The 17,601-nt window shown below is 37.6% G+C and overlaps 1 protein-coding gene across 7 annotated transcripts in view; it reads left to right on the top strand.

The window, feature by feature from the left end:
* Positions 1–17,601, top strand: part of NBEA (neurobeachin) — a 531,270-nt gene that overhangs the window by 221,717 nt on the left and 291,952 nt on the right. For all 7 annotated transcript variants that reach the window (XM_086612868.1, XM_086612875.1, XM_086612851.1 and 4 more), the window contains 3 exons: positions 1,305–1,459; positions 5,623–5,749; positions 11,397–11,524. In XM_086612868.1, the coding sequence (XP_086468994.1) occupies positions 1,305–1,459; positions 5,623–5,749; positions 11,397–11,524 (410 nt within the window). The remainder of the gene's footprint in view (positions 1–1,304; positions 1,460–5,622; positions 5,750–11,396; positions 11,525–17,601) is intronic.

Genomic DNA, 17,601 nt, shown 5'->3' with positions numbered 1-17,601 from the left:
CATCACTAGTCTTTAAAATCTGGGGAGACTCAGGATGCATAAACAAACTACATTACTGTAAAAAGTTGTTCTGCATCTTTTGATCCATCATCTGCCATCATATGTGCACAGAAGTGTAACAAAATAATTACCAAAGGAACTTCTAGAGCACAATGTGGCCTTATTACCCTAAATAGTTGCATTTTCTTTTGATCACATTTTATTTGATCACAATAATTAATTTTAAATAAAAGTTTGTCTGCTTAACTAGAAAACGTGTATGATGATGAAATTATGTTTTTTAACATTTATAAATACAATTTGTTTCAGGTTTGTTTTTCACTCAAGATTTCTACTGAAACAGACTTTTTAGGAGCTACTTTTTATCGATAAATATTAAATGGAAAAATGTAAACATAGTTGTCTGCCCTGACAGCTATGTAGTGTTGAAAAAATTTTAATTAAATATCTCTGTAATATTTTCCTTCTTCCCTTTTAACATGTACAGCAAGTCTTTTAGTTTTGAGATTTGAAAAAAAAAAGAATGTTTTAAGATTTGGTGAGAATGTGTTTGTTTGAATGCAGTATTGTCTATATATGTCTGATATTATGTCAGATTTTTTTGTATGAAAGCCCTGTTCTCTTCTTAAAAGCTTCAAATTCTCAAGACTGCTTTTTAAACCTTATTTTTAAATGGACACGACATCAATATTGTGAAAGCAAATGTTTACTTTCTTGCATTTTACGTGTTCAATTTACTTCATGTGCTATTGATTTAAATGAGTATTAAAGTTTTCCGGAAGGCTGAGGGCAAAATTATGTTTGTTAGTCAACTATATTTGCAAGACCAGTATGTGCATGGTACTGAAGAATCAAGTACTGCATTCAAATGTTCAGATGAGTGGCAAAAAAAACCTGTCATCCTAAGTAACTTCGGTAAGATCAACAAATTAACATACTCGTTAAGACTACATGCATATCAGCTGCTGCTATGCTGGCGTCGCTTCCAATGCTTAACATTTTCTTTGCAAATCTAGAACACAGGTGACACTGATATGTTGTGAACGCCACTGAAGTGGTGGAATCTTTCCATTTTGTGGGCACTGAGAAACAAATTAAGTTTCTGCAGGAAGCTGCAGACAAAGGATAGCAGTATGGTTTTAGGGTCCGCTAGTGTAGTCTTACCCTATTTCAGAAAGGTGAAGAAAATTGACATTATTATGTGTTCCTCAGCATCAGCGTTATAACGCAGCATAACCCATTATAAGCAGAAACTCTTCTGACTCCATTGTGCAGTTTTAGTAATGTCATGTCTTTTTCCACAGGAGCGTGGTTGTACCAGTAAAGAAACCTCCTCCGGGAAGTCTGGCCGTTACCACAGTTGGAGCTGCCACAGCTGGGAGCGGACTGCCACCGGGTAGTACACCTAATATATTTGCTGCAACAGGAGCTACACCAAAAAGTATGATTAATACAACAGGTATTGTCCTTAAATATTTTTGTGACCCTCATTTTTTCTTATTTGTTTTTTTGTTTTGTTACTTTTAGTGGTGTTTTGTTTTTTAATCATCTTTTTTGTTACTATTTTTGTACTTCGAAAATAAAACCTTAGAAAGATTAAATCTTGGCCTTTGTTAGAGCCAGTGTTTTCTCTTGGTGTGTGTTTATAATCTTTGATAGTGCACATTCGACTTGAAACAGCCTTAAATAAGTAAATAAATAGCCTTAATAGTGTTTTATAAGCATAGTTGAGAATTCAAATCAGCTAACTTCTCCAGTGCTCTGCAGTAGAGGATGCTTATATGATATATACCAATTAATCCCTCCTTATGCATCAAAGAAAGTAAAGACAACTCACTGTTCAATAAATATATTGTAGATTGTGGAGAGTTAATATTTTGGACAATTACTATTTGTCAATTAAAATTATGTTATGATTTTCGGAAGATTTTTTAGTAAGAAGCTACCTAATTTAACTGTTGTTATGTCTTATCAGTAGCTGCTTATTATGACCTATGGAAGGAGGACAAGACCTTCTTTTTTAATTATTTATCATAGTAATGATGGGATTGTCTATTGTGAAGGAGCCTGTTGACCATGGAGACTGTGGTTTCCATTCAGAAATGAATCCTCACTGAGAGCAACTGATGTTTACTTAAACCCCTTTGAAATATCTGGTTATGGTCTGTTTTCTTTCTAAACTAAACAAAAGCAATTGAAGAGCGCTCTTCAAGAATATCACAATTTCAGTCAAGGGTTGAGAAAGTGAAAATCTCCCTGGGGTTGCAGAAAATGGAGGGGAAAGCTTTTGGCATCCTTCTGCTTCATGGCATAATATGAAGACACACTCATTTTTTTTTTCTTTCCTTTTACAGATTACCTTTAATACCTGGTAATAGAACTTTGATTTTTCTAAGGAAAAAAAAAAAAAAAATCTGATTATCCTGAGGCAGATGGGAGGAATGAATGCTCTGAATAACGTTACCACTTCTATGAACAGTTCCATTTCTGTAGCCACTTCTTTTAATCTTGAACGGATTTCCTTTTAGGTACTCTTATGCCATGCAAAAAATATCCTACATTGGAAACCTTGTTTTCCAAATGATACTGAATAGTGTAAGCTTTTCAGTCTTCTCACTGATTAAAGACCTGAACTGTTTTGGCTGGAATGTAGTAGCTCTTCTTTGTAAGTAATTGCATTTAAAAATCAGTCATTTCCCTGATACTGTTCTTAGTATAGGACAGTATTGCAGATACCATGGTACCTTCACTGTGGATTAAAGGCTGCTTTTTTTTGGTAGATCTTATAGCCTCTTTTTTTTTTTTTAATGCAACTGTTTTTGTTCTCAAGTCTATGGATTAGCTTGATTAAAGGAAAAGTACTTATTCAATGGAATTTTAGCGAATATTGGATTTAATTAGAACTATACGTGTACTGAACTTCTTTAGTGATATTATTTGGTAAAGCCTTTTATGCCTGAATTCATCTGAATGAGCTTTATTGATGAATTCTCTTAAGAAATAGTTTGAAAAGTCCTTCCCCTCCAACCTTTTTTAAAGAGTTGAATTTTATATAACATTTTAGAAATGCTAAACACATTAATGACAGGAAAAATAGTAGTATCACATTGAAAACATATAAATACCTATTAGATTAAAATGCTCATTTTGCATTTATAATTAAGCTATGCCTACGGTAGTTAAAACAGTGATTATGTATGTCAGTTTTTGAGAGATATACGTGAAATATCCAGATACTTTCTGGTTTATATACTTGTAGTCTGTGAAATTATCTATGTTATTAATGATTTCAAAGAATTTCATTGAAGAGCAATTTTTTTTTTTTTTTACTATGGTGAAAAAGAAACAGTATACAATATTTTAGAAACACTAGATGTCCCCCCAAACCTATTTACAGTTGTTTTTACAGTATGTCACAGATACTCTAGAAATACAGTTTTATCTTTGAGGTATATTCTGTACAGGACTTGTGCAAAAGGTGGTTTTTTTAGTTATTCATGGATTGCAGTCGATGTTTACATTCCATCTGCCATCACTGTCGTAGTCAATGTCACTGTCACAATGTAATGAGATGTATGTTACTGAAGTCCTTTTAGTGCTTTAAATGTGTCTTTTGGGAGACAGGTTTTCTTCCTTCGTCTCTTTATATAAGAAACTGTTTTTATAGGTTTTAGATTGAATTTCTGTAGTTCATATCCTGATTCTCACTTCTGTGTTAATCCAGTAGTTCTAGGGCTGTTTGACCTTCTCTTCTGGGAGCCTAGCTGGTTAAGCAACTTAGCAACCGTGGTTTTAGACAACCTTCTTAATGAAGAAAATTTGACTTTGGAAGGAAAAGGGAAGAAGCAATAAAAATGCGTGTTGCTTATGTATATATGAATATAAATATGTAAATAACATAAATATTTAGGTATAAATACAAAAATAATATAAATATGTAAAGAATATAAATATGTGCGTGCACACACACACTCATATACACATATATATGAAGCCTTAATTTTTTTTTAAGCTACCCTATTCCCAGCTAAGTTACTGTGATTCCTAGGTTGGGATATACAGCCTACCTTATATTTTTGTGTTTCCTTCTCAGTGTGTTTGGGTACATTTAGAATTTGTATTTAGTCCAAATCCGAACGCACGGTGTTAAGCCACAATCCTTCTCCCACTTGCATTATTAAAACAGCAGATTAAATCAGTTCCTAGTCTAAATTCTGAGTCTCACCAGCTACTCTAGTGTCAGAAAGCCCAGCAAATCCTGCTGCATTTTGATACTGTTTTGAATGTAAATTTTCTTAAATAAGCCAGTCAAAATTCTGATCTTTACCTTAACTCTTTTATCAGTAAAAATTATTTAAAGGCAAATTAAAAAAAAAATAGTCACCCCTGCTGCCAGAGAATTTTTCAACGTTACCACCAGCATTTGACCTCTACTTCACTGTCATCTAGCTGCTTAAGCAGTTGAGAAACCATAAGTGTTTTGTAGAGCTTTGCAGGAAACTGAAAAATAATATATACCTCTATAATGCAAAGGACAGTGATATATCGAGTGCTAAAACTGACCAGCAGCCAGGAGTTACTAGTTATCATTTTAAAAAATTGGTGGAATAATGCCGTTGATCTCTAAACTGGGGTTCTCCACCCCTCATTGCTAACTTGGATTAATCTTGCCTGTCATCCTCATCTCTGGTAGCATTGCAGTCCCTTGTCCCTTAGGCTTTGGACTCTGACTGCAAGACCGTCCGTTGCTGCCTCTCTTGCAGTGACGTGTTGCACAAGGACCGTGCGGCAGAACAGGGACGGCATTTATCATGGCACTCTCACTGCTGTTCGTGGCCGCTCTGAGCCTTTGCTGGTTTGCTTCGGAGAGGCTGAACTCACAGCGCCGTTTCAGCAAACATGATAGATAGATTGGCATTTAGAGTCTAAGTTTAGCCCTTAGCTCTGACCCAGATCACATAAAGTATAAATGTATGCTCTGTCTGCGTCTTTTCTCTGGGCAGCTGTTCAGAACCCATTGAAATGATACTCCCACTGCCCTCCCTTCTTTTGAGATCTTAAAATTCTCTTTGACTCAAGGAAGGAAACAAAAAAAGTAAAATTAGAGTCTTAATACTCCTCAGACACTAGTTTCCCCTGTTATTTCCTGAAGGAATATACATTTTCTATCTTCTCTGTCATTTTCTAATTTGCGTTTTATTTTCTGCCGGTAGTTGCAACAGGGCAGCCAAGAAGTGTGTGCATATATATATTTTAAAAAGTAGTTAAACTTCTATTCTCCACTCAAGCTCATCTTAAATATACCTTTATTTTAGAAAGATCTTGCTTTACAGGATGATGTAAAAATGTTTTCATCTTTGGAATATAATTTGGGAATAATGAAAATGAGGTAAGGATTTCTTTTGCCTGATTTTCAATAGCTTTTTAAGCTTATTATTATTATACTAGCAAAATAAGGTATCAATTTATATGATAATCTTATGGAATGGCTTTAATTGCTTTAGAATAAATAACATAATTTCCTTACTTAAAAGTAGATGAATAAGACAAGGACTATATTAGAAGTCTCTAAAAGTTATGTTTCTTCAGACTGAATTAAGACCTGTATTTTTTGGGGGACAGGTGCAGTAGACTCAGGATCTTCTTCTTCCTCTTCGTCATCCAGCTTTGTGAATGGTGCTACCAGCAAAAATCTCCCAGCTGTCCAAACTGTTGCTCCAATGCCAGAGGATTCAGCTGAAAACATGAGGTACACAAGTTCTATCTTTTAATATTAATTATAATTTCTCCTCCCACAACAACTTCATACATACAAATAGTATAAAAAGAAGTATGTATACATATATGTAATTTAGCTCATGTAATATGCATTATCGTAGTTCTTAATGTAGTACAATATGTATTTATATGCTTTTTCAGTACTAAAAATGTATGTACTAAAATAACACTTCACTGAAAAGTCTAACTTCTAAGAATGATGCCAGGCACTAAAACTTCAGTAGAAGTAATTTTTTAGTTGACTGGCTTTTTGCATTGCTTAATAACCATAGTAAGAATTGGAACGCAAGCACAGCTTGGCAACGGAGCACTAGTAAGTGGAAAGAGACACACAACCTCTTCTGAGCAAACAAAAGCCCTATTTAAACTGGAGAGGATGAAACCAGTAATGTATTTATGCAGCTAACTAAACAGTGCACCACATCTGAGTGGGTGTTGCAAGACACACTTGCCATGGGATAGCTGCTACCCCTCTTACACTGACTGGCAGCCAGGAAAATGCCCTCTGAAATTCCCAGAAAATATCTTTGTACAATAGGTTATTAATTTGTAAAGGTATTCAGTTGTGCTGCAACACACTTCAAAGACGAATTTTTGATGCTTTAAAGGTGCACACCTGTCTGCCCTAAAAAGCTGACACAGGCTATAGTAGGGAGTTCCAAGTGTCCCTTAGTTGGCTGGCCACTTCAAGGTATGATTCTAAGAAGATTGGAGGGGCAACAGCAACTCATGAGCTTACAAGCTGAGGAACAAGAGAATTTCATTCTTTAATGAACTAAAAAGGAAATAAACTTAAATCAAGGACCCTAGGTAACCTGTAAATAAAAGTATTGGTGCTTCAGTGATTTAACACACAATGCAAAAAATGCCTTATTTTACTGCTTCTATCTGAAATGTCAGGTGAGTGCTGCAGGTGGAATCACAGCAATGGGTGTGGGCCCAGGCTGAATGCATTAGGGCTGTTGGCTCCACCCCAAAAAAGGTGCAAAAGATCAAGGAGAGAATGACCATTTAGATGGCATTATTTCATAGAATCATAGAATGGTTAGGGTTGGAAGGGACCTCAAAGATCATCTAGTTCCAACCCCCCTGCCATGGGCAGGGACGCCTTCCACTACACATCATCTACCTGGACTTGTGCAAAGCTTTTGACACTGTCCCGCATGACATTCTTCTGTCTAAACTAGAGAGGCATGGGTTTGATGGATGGACCACTCGGTGGATAAGGAATTGGCTCAGTAGCCGCACTCAGAGAGTGGTGGTCAACGGCTTGATGTCCAAGTGGAGACCGGTCACGAGTGGCGTCCCTCAGGGGTCCGTGTTGGGCCCGTCCCTCTTCAACATCTTTGTCGGTGATGTGGACAGTGGCATGGAGTGCATCCTCAGCAAGTTCGCTGATGACACCAAGCTGTGTGGTGCCGTCGACACGCTGGAAGGGAGGGATGCCATCCAGAGGGACCTCGACAGGCTGGAGAGGTGGGCCTGTGCCAACCTCATGAAGTTCAACCAGGCCAAGTGCAAGGTCCTACATCTGGGTCATGGCAATCCCAGGCACAAATACAGACTGGGCGGAGAATGGATCGAGAGCAGCCCTGAGGAGAAGGACTTGGGAGTACTGGTGGACGAGGAGCTCAATATGAGCCGGCAATGTGCTCTTGCGGCCCAGAAAGCCAACCGCATCTTGGGCTGCATCAAGAGGAGCGTGGCCAGCAGGTCGAGAGAGGTGATTCTCCCCCTCTACTCTGCCCTTGTGAGACCTCACTTGGAGTATTGCGTCCAGTTCTGGAGCCCCCAACACAAGAAGGACATGGACCAGCTGGAGAGGGTCCAGAGGAGGGCCACGAAGATGATAAGAGGGCTGGAGCACCTTTCCTATGAGGACAGGCTGAAAGAGTTGGGGCTGTTCAGCCTGGAGAAGAGGAGGCTCCGGGGTGACCTTATAGCGGTCTTCCAGTACCTCAAGGGGGCCTACAGGAAAGATGGGGAGAGGCTGTTCAGGAGGGCCTGTTGTGATAGGACAAGGGGTAATGGTTTTAAAATAGAGGGAGGTAGATTCAGGTTGGATATTAGGAAAAAATTTTTTACCATGAGAGTTGTAGAACACTGGAACAGGTTGCCCAGAGAGGTGGTGGATGCTCCATCCCTGGAGACATTCAAGGCCAGGTTGGACGAGGCCCTGAGCAACCTGTTCTAGTTGGAGATATCCCTGTTCCTTGCAGGGGGGTTGGACTAGATCTCCAAACAGTTGGCTGCGGTTGGCTGTTCTCGATCCATTCTCCGCCCAGTCTGTATTTGTGCCTGGGATTGCCACAACCCAGATGTAGGACCTTGCACTTGGCCTGGATGAACTTCATGAGGTTGGCACGGGCCCACCTCTCCAGCCTGTTGAGGTCCCTCTGGATGGCATCCCTCCCTTCCAGCGTGTCGACGGCACCACACAGCTTGGTGTCATCAGCGAACTTGCTGAGGGTGTACTCCATGCCACTGTCCATGTCACCGACAAAGATGTTGAAGAGGGCCGGGCCCAACACGGACCCCTGAGGGACGCCACTCGTGACCGGTCTCCACTTGGACATCGAGCCGTTGACCACCACTCTCTGAGTGCGGCCATTGAGCCAATTCCTTATCCACCGAGTGGTCCATCCATCAAACCCATGCCTCTCTAGTTTAGACAGAAGAACGTCGTGCGGGACAGTGTCAAAAGCTTTGCACAAGTCAAATGCTTTGGACAAGTCCAGGTAGCAACGTCAGTTGCTCTTCCCCTATCCATCAATGCTGTAACCTCATCATAGAAGGCCACCAAATTAGTCAGGCAGGATTTGCCATTCATGAAACCATGTTGGCTGTCACCAATCACCTCCTTATTTTCTATGTGCCTTAGCATAGTCACCAGGAGGATCTGCTCCATGATCTTGCCAGGCACAGAGGTGAGACTGACTGGCCTGTAGTTCCCAAGGTCTTCTTTTTTTTCCCTTTTTAAAAATGGGGGCTATATTTCCCCTTTTCCAGTCAGTGGGAACTTCATCAGACTGCCATGACTTCTCAAATATGATGGATAGTGGCTTAGCAACTTCATCTGCCAGTTCCCTCAGGACCCGCAGATGCACCTCATCAGATCCCATGGACAGGTTCTTTAGATGGTCTGAGATCTTATCTTCTCCTTCTGCCTTCTATGACTTGGGCTGTGCCGCTGGAGCTCTTGCCAGTGAAGACTGAGGCAAAGAACTCATTGAGAACCTCAGCCTTCTCCATATTCCGGGTAGCCAGGTCCCCTGTTTCCTCCCAGAGAGGGCTTACATTTTCCCTAGATCCCTTTTTATCACTGACATATCAATCGAAGTTTTTCTTGTTGCCCTTGATGTCCCTGGCCAGATTTAACTCTATCAGGGCTTTAGCTTTCCTAACCTCCACATGGAGTTTTAATCTCCACATGGAGTTCCTTAATGATTGCAGGATGTGTTATAAGGTATAATAGATGTTAGAAACAGCTGTAGAATGAGATGAGTCTTTCTCCTTTTTGCTTCTCTGTGTGTGTGTGCACCGCAAAGGCAGTAGATTGACCACCTCCTTCGCTGAAACATTTTTGGAGTCTCTCTGTATTTTTTTTTCGTAATTTTACTTGTTCTTGTTGCAACTGAAGGAACTTAACTCCTGTCAGTTTTCAATATGCAAATGCACCAGGGATTTATATGAAGGAAAAAAGAGGTTTTTTCTTTTTTTCTCTATTTAAATATAAATTTCTGACATTTGATATGCATTTTTAAACAGTGCTAAACTTTGATCTTACATGTTCACAAAATACTGTTCCCAATATCCTATGAATAGATCCATAATATACAAGATCCATCAGCTATCCGTTTGATAACAAGGTGTTTATTAATAGCTCATGCAAGGTGTTGATTAATAGCACATCCGCACCTCCCATATTACTTGATTATTGAACAAAAATTAATCTGAATTTAAGAACTTTTGAAACAAAATTTTTCAATTGTACATAAAGTTTTCAGAGTTAAATATACTCTATAACTAGACCCTTTAAACCAATTTACAGTGAAATCATATTTTAAAATATGGTTTTGAGAAGTCAGGATTAATCTAGTAGGCTTTTTATCTCTAGCAGCAAAAGCTTGGCGTAGATTCATGTTGCAGATTAAAAACTCTAAGCTTGTCGCATGTGTTTCAAGTATATTCAGTAGAGGCTTTAGTTTAATCATGCCAAACAAAAGCTGATGATACGAATCACTTCTTTAGAATCAATACGTGAATTTGAAATAGGAAAGCAGCACACTGAAAGAAAATAAGCTATAGGAATTCAGTAAAACAATTTTAAGCTAATAAAGGAAAACTTCCAGGGTGCTTATAATGTCAGCTTTCTTTTTAAACATCGGGGTCCTCGTGTGATCTGAATTAAAAAGTCCACATTTATTTATTGTTTATAGATACTAGATATAGTATAAAATTTAAATGTCAATGTTCATCCTCTTCGATTCTGTCAATGAATGTATCTTCTTCTTATAATTGTGAAATGCCAATAACATTTTGGTGCTGTAATTCAAGCACAAAGAAAACCCCTTCAGCCACCAGCAGTCTGAAAAAGAACAGCAACAATTCTTGGTAGACCAGAATATGTACGTAATTTCAGTTCTATTTTTAAGTAATAGTTCACTTTGAGATAACACAGCAGGTTTTTGATCTTGGCATAAGCGTTTCAGAAGGCATAAGTGTTATTCCCTGTCACGTTTTAAAAGAAAAGAAGGACTTTTAAGGAGTATAATCTCTAGCACATTGCTGATTTTTATACTTATATTTGTATTTTTGTGAGGTTTGTATCCTCAGAGAAAAGAATTATTTATGGTATTTAAAAACCAAACAGAAGTCCCAACACTTCTCCTCATTGTACGAGCAGAAGTTAAGGAACGCTCCATGCTTGAAAGAATTATTTATGGTATTTAAAAACCAAACAGAAGTCCCAACACTTCTCCTCATTGTACGAGCAGAAGTTAAGGAACGCTCCATGCTTGAAAGAATGTAAAGACTCAGCAGGCAGAGAAGTATAAATGCAAAGGCATTTATAGTGATTTACCTGGGATCGTGTTACCTCAAGGTTGAAGAAAAGAATATTGATTTTCTTGATACCTGTACTGGAACGCTTCCTCATGTGCTCCCTTGTCTAGCATTGCAGTGCCAGATGTTGTTATCTGAAAACTTGAACAAAAAAGCAAGTTACTTGTGATTGCCTTGGGTGAAGAAAAATTTCTCTTTTCAAGCTTTCAAATCTGTATAAAATGATGAGATGTATATAAGCTGGGAGAGATGAAATACGCTTACACTTGAATATCTGACATTCTTCTTCTTGTATTTGAAAATGAGAAAAAAAGTTGTACTTGTTTTGGACTTTTCTGTAAATGCTGTAGAATTTATGAGGCTGCCACACTGCTGACTCTGACATGACATTTGCATTTACTTAAAGCCATTTAAACACTGTAAAGTTTAATCAAATTATGATCATCCTCTTTTCTAAAGAAGCTTACAGCAACTTCTAAAAGTAAATATGTTTTGACATAATTTAACTTCTATTGTTAAGTGTTCTTTCAAACATGGTCTCTGTTTTTCCACAGTATCACTGCAAAGCTTGAAAGAGCTTTAGAAAAGGTGGCCCCTCTCCTGCGAGAAATTTTTGTTGACTTTGCCCCTTTCCTGTCCCGAACATTGTTGGGCAGTCATGGACAAGAGCTGTTGATTGAAGGTACTGTTTCTGTTATAAAATTGTATTATTGTAGCTATTAGTCATTTGACATGAACAATGTTTCATTTTCACAAGACCTTATATAACTATTTTTGATAAATAAATGAATCAGTTATTAATGTGTTGTGATTTCAATTCCTTGCATTTAACTTCATTTAAAGAATTTTGAAGTGATAGATTTTGTAGCCCTTTTATGCAAGCCCAACATACTTTTTGTCATCTTGGCATGCAGAAACCTCTCTATATTTTGCTTTTTCCTCCTCAGAATAATTATATTACTATAAGTCTTTCAGCCTGACTTTGAGAAACTAGTGAAAAGTATAATTTAAAAGTGTAATCAATTCCTGTGAAAGAAAGTAAATTGAAGACTGTGCTCCAACATTATTGATAAATGCATCTAGATTTGGTCAGGATGTTATTTGCTCAGGCGGGTCAGCTGGAATCACATGTGTAGATAAAGAGTTGTCCTTAGAGGGGAATAAAAAGTGATGATTTTTTGAACACTTTCAAGGATTTTTATAAGGTTTTTATGCATTGTCTTTACTACTTCATAGTTATAAAATTTTGGGAAAATAATGAATCCTCATAAGGGAGGCAGTAAATAATGCAGAAATTAGGCAGAAAATGCAAATACAGCAAGCTCATGCAGAAAGTAATGTATCAGTGTTAATGCAGTTAAAATAGCGATGGGGGAATTTGCATGAATATGCACTGATCCCACATCATATATCCAGAGGAAAATATTCACTCCTTTTTCCTTCCAGAATTGTTCTTAAAGGTCTTTTCCAACCTAAACAATTCTATAATTCTGTGATTCTGTGAAAAATCTCATTAAGACAAAGCTTATAATATGTGAAGGTCTACGCAGAAAAAGTACAGCTTTGTTTTCAGATTCCAAAATGCCTTCTATTATATGTCTGTTTTCTCTAAATATTAGTGTACAGTCTTTCTATGGTCTCAGTAACTCCCCACAACTTTGGCCCTCTTTTATTCTTAGTACTAGAAATATTTTCACCTCGTAACTGAAATCTTCTAAATAGTCTTTTCCTTTTTTTGTCTGATTATTGTTTAATAATACCAAGGAATGGTGTAGTAGCTTAAGAATTCTCGCAAGTTCCAGGGGTTTTATGCTGTTTATTGTATAGCTATGAATAAGTTGCAGTTCTCACTTGACACCTGAAGTTAATGGTCCGAGATGCTCATTGAGAACATTGAGATGGCTGTAAGATAGTTGGTGCATTCCATTCTTAAATCTCTTAGTTCATTGAAGTTGATGATTGCAAATTTTGTAGCAATTTTATACTTTTCCATTTGACAATTGATTAATTGCACTATATTTTTTGTACAATACATATAAAATTGTCTTGGTTTCACCTAAGCTCTTCTATAGATTAAAAAAAATCTTCATCTATGTTGTTCTGACTTGTTCTTTTGGTCGGATTCATGGTGTGAATGAGGCTCCAACAGTTCACAGTATATGACAAAGAATGAAAAGCTGGACGCCATAGGAACTTCCTGACTGAGTTTATCTCATTGCCTGCCCAGGCAGAGACATGGTTTTGTTGGCTGTAGCATTGTTTCTATACCCACTTGCGCTACTATTCCAAATTTTGTCCCATCTATGACTCAGCCATCCAATGCAGTCTCAGGAATCACTGTTTATGAACCAAACACCGAGTTCCAAAATAACTGCTGTCCTTCCCATCGCGTCTCCTTAATGTTAAGTCTAACCTTCTCTTCACTATCTCATCTGGTTTCTAAGAACTGATCCTTTCTTCCCAAGATATTGAAATAGCAATCTGTAAAGAAAAAAATCCAAACGTAGCTTAGATATTTACACTGCATGCCTCAGGCCTTGAATTTCTGTTTGTTCCCTCTGAAATTGTAAGGCTTTATTTCTTTTTAACAGAGAACTCAGCTGCTTTTATAGTCCTTGTGTACTTCTCATCTTTTCTTTCTTCATTGCCTGTATGAGACCCTTGATCTCAACTAAACCGAATCCTTGCCTAGTTAAATTCTCTTTAAAAGAGAATTCTAAATTCTCTCCTAGTCCATTACCTGATTTACTTTGATAAATTTCCTGTCATTGTTTACTGAAATCCAATGGTGGTCCTTGAAGTGCTTGAAAGTGCTCTCCATGTAATGACTCTGCAAAACAGAGGAGATTAGTGGCGTGATTCAAGATATGTGAGTACACAGAATTCCTGTGGGGCTTTGGTAATTTAAACTTGATTTTTACTGGCAAGCAGTAATTAGCTTGACAGTTTTATATGGAATAGTTTAATTTGTAGCTTTATGTATAAAGGTTTTAGTTATAACAATTCAAAAGGAGCAAATAAACTTTATTTAATCAAGTCTGGAGGTGTTGTCTGTTTCTCCAATTGATCACCATAAAAGTATCTGTTGCATTCTATAAAGCATATCCTTGTCTTCTGATTATTGAAGCTTGAAATATAAAAATATCTTCCCCTTCTTGCTGTCTTTCAAAATCTTCATATGGTATAAAGACTTTACCCTATCCGATTTTGCTAAGATCTGAATACCTTCAGGCATCCTCGATGACGTGCTTTTTTTTCTGAAGCTTTCTTTAGCGCTCATGTGCATGTGTGTGTGTAAGAATTACTAAATCATTTCAGATTTGGTAAGAATATCCACAGTTTTGTAGCTGAGGTTTGCATATGGAAGAGAGAGCACGAAGGAAAAGGGAAGAGAAAAAACTTCATTTTAATACTTCCAAAACAGGTTACTTAGGCAAATTTTCCATAATATCTGATGCTTTGATATAGATATTGTTCGTATATATTTGGAAATGTGCGTACAACTTAGTTATGATTTCAACTTTTTTGTAGTAGTTGAGCTGCCTCAAACTTTCAGGGAAAAATCTTGCAGTTATACCGTGCCACCTCATTTTCCTTCAGCTTGTATTGTCATTCTGTCCCATGGAAGACTGGCTGATTTATTCTTTGAGAAAATTACATTTAACATCTAGGCAGTGGCTTTTTAACTCTTAATGGAGTTGAAATGAACTGGCTGCAATCATCTAGTCAGTCTGAACTGAAAACTTGGAGTATTCATACTCAAAATCGTTAATTTTTCACGTTTGTTCAGATAAATTCCAAAATGTGACTGGTAACAGAGGAAGTCTATCAAGTAGTAATCTGACATTGCTGAACATATTTATTGGTAAAACTCTGTCTGTTTACTTACTGAAATAGTACCCTTTTTTGCCCCTTTTCCACAGCCAGTTTTTTCTTCAAAGGTATCTTACTGTACTCAAAATATTTCAACTTCTCAGAATAAGTATCCTCCATGATAGGTTAAAAGGAATTGATTTGCAATCAAATGCAAACAGTTTCAAACAGAGCATACCAAAACGAGCCCAACACTACTGCGGTTCATCAACTGAGGTTCTTTCAATGCCTCAGAGAACAGAAGTTGCAAAGGTTAAAATTGTCCATATAGAATCTAATTGGAAACAAACATGCAATATGTGTAGGTCACATATTTAAGCTTAGCAATGTTCATTGTGGAGTTCCATTTAGCACTTGCACAGATATGTTTTCACTAACTCTAGTTTCCATATGGTCTGCAAATTCCCTCCATGTAAAGTGCGTTGCAACGTTCTAGCTTTTATGTGAAAATGTTAGAGGCAAGTGTAATCTGATCTGTATCCGAAAGAAGAGTTATATCCTCTTTTTGTCAAGCACAGATGGGTAAAAGTATTTTCACTACAGCTATTCATGGAGTGTCTTGAACTGTTACAATAGGTCCAAGATTGAAACATAGTCACATACATTGCTTTCCCTTTTCTTTAGTGGGATATCAAGCAAATGTTACCAATGCTTTTCATTTTCCGATCTCATTACCTGGGTAGAAGGTCAGCCAGATAGCCCTTTTCCTAAAGACCTCATACAAATTCTTTGGCGTACATTTGATATGTTTCTGAAACACACACAATTCAAATCGGGTGAAACAGAGAACTAGTTCGTGCTGATAGGAGCAGAATCTGTTTTTCCTTATTAACTCACCACATGGCCCTATGAAAATATTCAGTAGAAGTGATGATGGACTAGTTTGGTATGGCATTTGACAGGAGGCTTCTTGAAACAATTGAAAAAATGCCCAAAACATTCCTTTGGAAACCATAGATAGAACTTGGGTGCTAAATGATGCTACTTTAAAAACTCTTAAAGACCACAAGTGTGGCATCACTGTGGCATCTACCAATGCTGACACAATTCGTTTCCGATTTCATCGAATAATACCTAGATTTGTGTTAGGAACAACAAGGTAACCATTTTGCTGAGATACTGTAGAAGTCTGGAAATCTCTTAGAATTTCTGGAAAAAAAGTACTTTTTGATGCTTAACATGGCTCTTTGCTTTCTCTTAGAAACTTTTCGGAACCTTTGTATTATTTTTGTGCTCAGGAAGACAGATGCTATAAAGCACTGAGATTGTGTGCTCTTGCAGAACTTTATTTTCCTGTTTGTATTGTTCTCTCATCCTTTTATCTCACTCTGCCATATCCAAAATATTTTTGGTTTTGTGTACAGGCATATTTTCTTTCAACTAATCAGGCTTCTGGTAATTGCTTACCAGTCTGTAGCACAGCATGCAGCCAACGTTCTGAAAAAGATGAATAAATGAATAAATACTAGCAAGTAAGAAAGAAAGAGGATAAAAAAAAACAGTGTTATGATTTTAAAATTTGCATAAGTGGAATTAACAGCACATGAGGAAAAAAATTTTTACATTGAGGGTGGTGAGGCACTGGAACAGGTTGCCCAGAGAAGTTGTAGATGCCCCATCCCTGGAGATGTTCAAGGCCAGGTTGGATGAGGCTTTGGGCAACCTGGTGTAGTGGAGGGTTTCCCTGTCCATGGCAGGGGGGTTGGAACTAGATGATCTTTGAGGGCCTTTCCAACCCAAACCCTTCTATGATTCTATGATTCTAAGTAAAACTGATGCTGTTCTTAGTGCTGACATTTCTATGAGCCACTTGTTGATCTACTTTGATATTTTTATTAACAGTCTCAATTATGGTGCAGAATTGTTCCTGGCAAAGCGAACTTCTTAGACAGAAGTATACAAAATGAGAAACAAAGGCATTCCACTGTAGAGATATGTTGAATTATTCTGTGGAATAACCAAAACTCAAGAAAAAGCCAAATTTCAGCAGAGCCAAATGCTGAGTCCAATGTCTAGAAACAAAGAGTACAGAATATAGCTAGAGGGTAGGAGTTGAGGGATGAACCTACTCAAAGAATGTAGGGATTTTTATAATACTTAGCGTACTCTGGGCTCTCTTACCTCAGTGCTGAGGCAATGAAGACTTGTCCAATACGCGGATGCCGAGGAAGAATAAATGAGGAGGTGATTTCATTTCTGTGCACAACTGCAGTAAAACTCCTACCATCTGATTCTATAGTCAGTACTTCAAGAATGATACACACACACTGCAGAGGGAACAAAAGAGCATGGCACAAGAGTGATTGATGGATGGGAGATAAACTCCATCTACTCCAACTACTTCATCTATCCAACTACATGGATAAACTCTATGTACTCCAGATGTACAATGTAAGGAGCTTGATTTGTTCAATGTACTGAAGAGAAGAGATAAAAAGAAGCTAGGATGTCTTGGCTTTTCTACCAATAGAATGCCTAATGAGGGTAAATAACATTGGAAAACTTTACTAGGGCTTACCATCAAGAATTGAGATCGATGTTAATTGTATTCTTTACAACTGTTGTAAACATTCTTTATAAACATAGTCTTCAATCTACCTTCTCAGGTGGAAAAATGTCATCATGTATTTGCTGACTGGTTTTGGAGCTTCTTTATGTCTTTGGAGCCTGTGAATCCCCATTTCCTCTGTGTCATACCCTGCAAGGAATGATAGTCTGCATTAACCTTAATTTGCTGTAACATCGCTATCACTGCATTTGTTCACATGGTCATAGACAGATGTACTTCAGTGTCACCTAGCCACCTGCAGGGATCAGTACAAAAAGTGTTTTTTCCTTGTCCTGCTGTTGACCACATCTCAGCTGCAGATGTGGTCAAGAATATAT

The sequence above is a fragment of the Tauraco erythrolophus genome, chromosome 1, assembly GCF_009769465.1.
Source record: "Tauraco erythrolophus isolate bTauEry1 chromosome 1, bTauEry1.pri, whole genome shotgun sequence".
In the NCBI taxonomy this organism is placed as follows: Eukaryota; Metazoa; Chordata; class Aves; order Musophagiformes; family Musophagidae; genus Tauraco; species Tauraco erythrolophus.
The sequence above is the reverse complement of the archived record's forward strand: the minus strand, read 5'-3'. Positions and strand labels throughout refer to the sequence as shown.